We start from the raw sequence: 7,064 nt of genomic DNA, 5'->3' as shown, positions 1-7,064 counted from the left end.
CTGGCTGTCCCTGCAGGGCAGGGATGGACTTGCTGGAGTGTGCTAGTCTACGATCTTTTGGTTGTAGAGAGGCATCTGGATGCTGGACTGTTGTGCACAAACAGGAGTGTCTGTGCTGTCTTTGGGAGCCCATTAAGGGCTTCTGGGTACCTTTGTCATCTCTGGAACACCGGCAACACCTTCCTGGGGTGTGGACCCTAATGGTGGGGCTGTTGGGCATTCGCTGGTCACCCCCTCTTCATCCCTTAACTGTCCAGCCACTCAGCCTGGGACTCTCTGAGGGCCTCTCAGTTGTGCATGGCCTCTGTGCCAATCTTGACCCTTCTGTGGCTGGTGACTTAGGTTATTTACTAAGCCTTTTCAGGTCTTGAAGATCCTCTGAGCTTTTTTTTTTTTTAAAGTTTTATTTATTTCTAGGAGAGAGAGAGAGACAGCATGAGCAGGGGAGGGTCAGAGAGAGAGGGAGTCACAGACTGAAACAGGCTCCAGGCTCTGAGCTGGCAGTCAGCACAGAGCCTGACGTGGGGCTCGAACCCACGAACCGCGAGATCATGACCGAAGCGAAAGTCGGACGCTTAACCGACTAAGCCACCCGGGTCCCCCAGAGATCCTCTGAGCTTCTTGATGGCTCCATCAGGTAGATCACATATCCCGTTTGATAGGAAACTGAGGCTTGGAGAGTTCAGGTAGTGTACCTGAAATCATGCAGCGAGTTGAGTGACAGAGCTGGGATTGGAATGCAGAGCTTTTGGCCTCCAGACCTTGTACACCTTGTTTCCACTTGCTCACCTTAGCTGGGGAAAAGTGGCCTGTAGAGAGGTGATCTATGTCTAGTAATCTAGTCATATCCTGTAAATCCCTGGGTGGGGTGGTGTCCCAAAGGAGCAGGCTTGGGCCTTCTGGTCCCTAGCCTGGATGCTAGGTTAAGGCTGGCTTTTTCTGGTGGCCAGCAGAGGGCGTGAGGAACCCGAGAAAGGTCTGTTGCCTCTAGTTGTTTTGTTTTGAAATGGAAAATATGTTTTAAGTGACACGTGGACATTATTTTTTAGTAGACTTAATTTAATATCTTAGAGCACTTCTAGGTTCACAGCAAAAGTGAACAAAAGAGGGGCATGTGGGTGGCTCAGTTGGTTAAATGTCTGACTTGGGCTTAGGTAATGATTTCACGGTTCGTGAGTTCGAGCCCCTTGTTGGGCTCTGTGCTGACAGCTCAGAGCCTGGAGACTGCTCTGCATTCTGTCTCCCTCTCTCTCTGCCCCTCCCCCTTTCATGCTCATGCGCGCGCGCTCTCTCTCTCTCTCTCTCAAAATAAACAAACATTGGGGAAAAATATTAAAAACTGAACAGAAGAGTTCTCATATTGAACTGGCAGTTCCCATATATCCCTTGCCATCACACATGCATATCCTCCCCCCTTATTAACATCCCCCACCAGAATGGTGCATTTGTTACAATCAATGTCCATGTAGGATACATTGCAAACACCCAGAGTCCATGATTCACATTAGGTTTCACCCTTGGTGTTGTACATTCTATGGGTTTGGACAAATGAATAATGACACGTAGCCACTTTTATTTTTTTATTTTTTAAGTTTTATTTGAGAGAGAACGCATGAGTCCGGGAGGGGCAGAGAGAGAGGGAGAGAGAAAGAATCACAAGCAGGGTCCACACTGTTGGCATGGAGCCTGATGCAGGGCTTGAACCCATGNGGGAGAGGGGCAGAAGGAGAGAAAGATTTTTCATAAGTTTATTTTTAAGAGAGAGAGTGAGGCAGGGGCAAAAGAGGGGGGGACAGAGGATCTGAAGCAGGCTCTGTGCCGATAGCACAGAGCCCAGTGTGGGGCTCGAACTCGCAAACTGCAAGATCATGACCTGAGCTGAAGGTAGACGCTTAACCGACTGAGCCACCCAGGCACCCAGAGAGATTTTTTTTAAGTTTGTTTATTTCTTGAGATGCAGAGAGAGAGAATCCCAAGCAGGCTCCATGCTGTAAGCACAGGGCTCGATGCCACAAACCGTGAGATCATGACTTGAGCCCAAACCAAGAGTTAGTCGCTTAACCAACTGAGCCACCCAGGCGCCCCTACATAATTTTAAGTCTGAAAATGCATATTTGTCCAGGCTCACTAAACCTGAACTTTTGCAGTCAGCTGTGCTTTGGAATTTAGAGAAATTTCAGAATTTCGAAAAATTACCTGATGTATATACTGTGTGTCAGGCAACACCTCTGGTGGAGTCTGTGGCAGAAACTCATGAACACCTGAATATCTATGCATGGAAATGTTTGAATGTTCACCTCCAAGTGGGATAAATAGGTTCTCACCAGCTCAGGTCAGGTTATGATGGCAGATGAATTAGAGGAAGACTTGGTTTTCAAAGCTTTTTGGGTTTTGGAATTTTGGACAAGGGATTGCATTACCTCTCATGAAGATGGTCAAATAAAATCACCTGTAATGCCAACTTTTAGGGGATATTTTGTTGTGTGGTCTTCCATACAACATGTTACATGTTCATATACTTAATAAGTACATATGTTAAACTTGTTCAATTGTGAGATCAGATCTTGCATGCATTTTGCGTTATATATCTTGGCATTCCCTAGCTATATGTAGGGCTTGGGATCTAGGCTCTTTTCAGTTACTCCTTCCTCATCTTCCCTACCCTAAGTGGCTAGAGGGTTCCCAGGTGAAACTCCTGCAGGTAGAACCAGGTTCTCCACTGTGGCCACCCCCCCCCAGGTACTTGCTGGGTCTGGGCCTCTAGCTACCTATGGAAAGGTCAGTCATTTGATTCCCAACATAGCAGGGGTCAGTCAGAGGCCCTTCTGGGAGCAAGTCTTCTGCTCACACAATGACTAATTCCCTAAAAGAAAGGGTTTCCTCTTCATCTCCAGGCATGGAGTGTCGATCAGGGCTGGGAACTTGACCCTGCCAGTTAGCTAGGCCCTTCAGGAACTGGAGGGCAGGGCCATGGGGAGGGGGTACAGGTCTTTCCTGTTGCTGACCCCCACCTCTTTCCTCCAGCAGGAGCACTGGTTTGAAAAGGCCCTGAGGGACAAGAAGGGCTTCATCATCAAGCAGATGAAGGAGGACGGCGCCTGTCTCTTCCGGGCTGTAGGTGAGTCTCTGCCTCAGCCTTCAAGGGCCTAGGGATGCCCCTGAGCTATTTCTAATTTTTAGGAGTAATCCCTGGGACAGGGTTGAGGGTACAGTTTACAGGTCTTTCAGGAACTCCAGGTCCCAGCTTCAGGTTAGTATCTGGCCTCTAGCCTTTGGTCACGAGGCAGTGTGGTGGCACAGAAGTAATAATAACAGTAATAACGAAAACAACAATACTTGGGGAAAGATTGCATTGTCAGACACTAAAGGAAACCCTTTTAAATTCTTCCCCAAGCTAGGTAAGTGTAGGGACTATTGTAGTTTCCATTTGTCAGATGAGAAAAGCAGTTTAGAGTGGGGAAGTGACTTGCCCAGGACAGGTAGTACATAGAAGAGTTGGGACTTTCTGGGTAGGTTAGTCTGAGGCCCGTGCTCTTAACCCCAACACACTTCTGTCATCCTGGGGCCATGGAATTTTTTTTAAAACCTGCACAGAAGTAGACTAGTGAATCCTTATGTACCCATCATTCATCTTCAAAATAGTCATCAACACTTGGCCAGCCTTGTTTTATCACTGCTTTGTCTGCTTTTTTTCACTCTCCTGAAGCAAGAGTATTTTTAAAGCAAAACCCCAACATTGGGTCATTTCATATGTAAATATTTATGTATGTTTCTCTGACAGATAAGGATTCTTTCTTTCTCTTTTTTCTTTTTTTTAAATTTTTTAATGTTTTATTTATTACAGAGAGAGGGAGAGAGACAGTGCAAGAAGAGGAGGGTCAGNAGCCCGACGCGGGGCACGAACCCACGAACCGCGAGATCATGACCTAAGCGAAAGTCGGACGCTTAACCGACTAAGCCACCCAGGCGCCCCTCTTTCTCTTTTTTCCTAACCAAAGTGTTATTATCTTACCTAACAACATTCATAATTCCTTAATACCATCAATTATCCAGTCTGAGGAATGTTTTTGAGCTCCCTCTGGCTCTGAACCTGTGACCCAGTAGGCAGTTGTAAGGCCTCATGCTAGTGTCCAGGGAAATTGGGGAATGTGATCTGACCCTTCCATTGGGGCTCTGATAATCTTCTAAGAAGAAGGGCCCTCTGATAGCAGCTTTGAGCTAGGAGTCAGAAGCACTATCTTCTAGTTCTGGCCCTGATTCAGAAACTTCTGTTTCCTCATCTGTTAAATGGCATTGATTCTGAAGGACTCCTTGAATCCCTACAAGGTCTGCCGTCCTCTCTGTGGCTAGCCCCCAGTGACTACTGGTGGGCTGGACTGACTCAGGCTCCACTTTTGGCTGTGCTACTGTTTTCTTAGTGTGAACTTGGGCAACCAGCTCTTTTTTTCTTGAGTCTATTTCCAAGGCTGTAACAGGAGACTGAGAGACCCAGTGTTGTAATGAATAAACGAGATTACTTTAATAAATCCCTTTAGCGCCTGACAGCCAGTAGGCCCTCCAGAACCAGTAGCATTGGTAAAGCCTGAATGCTGTTTTCAGTGGTGTCTCAGAGCCACAAATGTTTGTTAAATGGGTGGAAGAAGTTTATGTGGGGTGGTTAGTGCTTGCCTCCTAGTTCTACCAAGGGGAAGAGGTTCAGGCAGTGGTCTGTGCTGGCCTGGGAAAAATCCCAATCCTCCTCCCCCTGTGGCTCAAGTCTGTGTTCTCCTTGAATGTTTCCTAGAGAAAGTGCTGGGTTTGGGGGCATCTTGAACCAAAGAAAGAATAGGTAGGGGCCTTTTAGGTGCTAGGCCCTGTGCTGAAACCTCAGGCAAGATGTGGGATAAACAGGGCTACTGGTGGAGTGAATGTAAGAGAAGGTACCTGGGTGTCTTGGTCTTGGGCAGTCTTTGCGGCAGATCTTGGGGCTAGTAAAGACGTGGCTTAGGCAGTAACCCATATCAACAGCAATATTTTCATGTGTGTCCATCTAGCTGACCTCCCCAAGCACCCTCTGACACCCCCTCCCCCCACCGCCCTAGGCCTTCCAGTAAAGAGCCTGAGCTTATAGGAAGAGATGACCACGGCAGGTTGAAGGCCTTTCCCTATCAGCACTATGGCTACCCATTTCCCCCCACTGGGCTGCCCTTGGCTTTTCTCTGTAAAACCTCAGAAGCCCCATGGCCTCTCTCTAGAAGTACATGGCTCGTGGGTCTCCAGGCCTCATCTGGAGGTTTCCATGCAGCAGAGTGCATAGGACATGTGCCCAAGAGGGGGACTTTGTCTTCAGGCTTTCTGCTGCCCCTCTGCTTTTAACCTAGCTTGTACAGGGACAGGTGGTAGTTGCCCTGAGCTCTGGTGAGAAGGTCTACAGGTTCTGACTTCCTGCTATGCATTGAATAGTGGAAGGAGCACATCAGTGAAGGTTGGAGTTGGAGGGGGGATTGATGCACACACAGAGACCACTCTCTTGTTTGTTGACCCTGTTTTATTTGCTGGCATTCAGCTTGGTGCTTCAGATTCACCTGCAAAATTGGGATCATTATCACACGAGACAGGTGAGAAGGTTGAGGCTCAGGAAAGGGAAGTAACGTGCTCAGGGTCATTAGTGGTAGAGCTGGCATGAGGACCCAGAGTTGTCCCAAGGGCGCATTCTTTCTGTGACCCTTGGAAAGTTCTACCTTCTCAGCTTTGCAGTCAGCTGGCTGGGTTACCTCAGCTATATTCCTTGAGCTCTCTGGGGCCTTACTTCCACCAACTAGGAGCCTGTAGTCCTCTAGTCTTGGGAATCCTGAGGCAGGTGGCTTTCTACCCTCTGTTTTAATCTCTGTGGTCCAGGCGTCCGTAGTGTGAACCAGTATTCACTGCTCTCTCCCACTACCCCTTGTTGGGGACTTGTGAGCATCAGTGAAGGCTTGGGTGGAGTGGAAGTAGAAGCCTAAGTTCCTGAGGTATCTGGTGGCCCACCCTGCTCCTGCTGTGTTCAGATAACCTCCTCCTGGAAACATGAGTCTCCCTCTCTCCTTCTGCCCTCTCCCCACATGGCTTTGACTCAGCAAAAACCTCTGGCCCTGGCCCTGGCCTCTGTGGGCAAAGTGGAGGCCACACGTGTGTCTGTCTTCATGGGCCACGAGGAAAGAGCTGGAGCTGTATGTGTTAACAACAGTGGAGCCCCAGAAACATTAGCCTGGACCATCGGCATTGGAGGGATGGATCTTTGATTAATTTTGCCTCAGAGACAGGCTGTCAAGAGGACTGAGTTCTGTCTCCCCATAATTGAGGACGTCTCCCCCACTGAAGGTGTGCCATTTGGGGCCACGGGCCAGGTGCACACCACAGCTGCTTGATAGGCAGGTGAGTCCTTTTTTTGTGGCTCATCTCTTTGGTGGGACCGGAGTTCACACTGGGCCAGGAGGCAAGTGAGGAACAGATCAGGTTCTTGTCTCCCCCTGCTGCTGTGTGTACACACATTTGTGTGGTTTGTTTTTAGATTCCCTGCAGACACCAAGCTTCCTTTTCTGTCCTCAGCAGAACTTGCTGTGGCTCTTCTAGCAGGCAGGCAGGCAGCAGCCTGGCGGGGAGGCAGGTCCCAGGTGCCTCTAAAACAAATGGTAGAGCCCTGTGCTTAATTAAACTTTAGATTATCCAGGCTCTGCTGTCTTGCTTCTGCACATAACTCTTTGGCAAATAGTGACTTTATTTTAGGGAGCCTAAGGAGGAAGGATTACTGAGGTTTGGGGGACCTACCCCCAGGCAGGAGGGGAAGGAGGTTGAGGCAAGTCTGTTAGAGCTATTGGCTATTCCTCCTTCCCAGTAAGCCCCTGGCAAAGGGTAGGAAGGAGGTGGGGGTCCTCAGTTTGTACAGCCTTGCCTCTGTCCAGCCTTTAGTCTTTCTTGGTTAGCGGCAAACTACTTGTTGAAAGCAGTAGGTCTCTGTAGTTGTCAGGGTGGTATGGGTATTTGGCCTCATGGAATGTCTTTGGCAGGAACTGCTCCCTGTGTGTGTGTGTGTGTGTGTGTGTGTA

At 48.7% G+C, this 7,064-nt stretch overlaps 1 protein-coding gene across 1 annotated transcript in view; it reads left to right on the top strand.

Moving 5' to 3' along the window:
- OTUD5 (OTU deubiquitinase 5) overlaps positions 1-7,064 on the top strand; it is a 26,728-nt gene that overhangs the window by 7,457 nt on the left and 12,207 nt on the right. Inside the window, exon 2 of the mRNA XM_077752956.1 lies at positions 3,025-3,118. Within this exon, the coding sequence (XP_077609082.1) occupies positions 3,025-3,118 (94 nt within the window). The remainder of the gene's footprint in view (positions 1-3,024; positions 3,119-7,064) is intronic.

The sequence above is a fragment of the Crocuta crocuta genome, unplaced genomic scaffold (assembly GCF_008692635.1).
Source record: "Crocuta crocuta isolate KB4526 unplaced genomic scaffold, BGI_CrCroc_1.0 scaffold943, whole genome shotgun sequence".
Lineage (NCBI taxonomy): Eukaryota > Metazoa > Chordata > Mammalia > Carnivora > Hyaenidae > Crocuta > Crocuta crocuta.
This window is presented reverse-complemented; position numbering and strand designations above follow the sequence as displayed.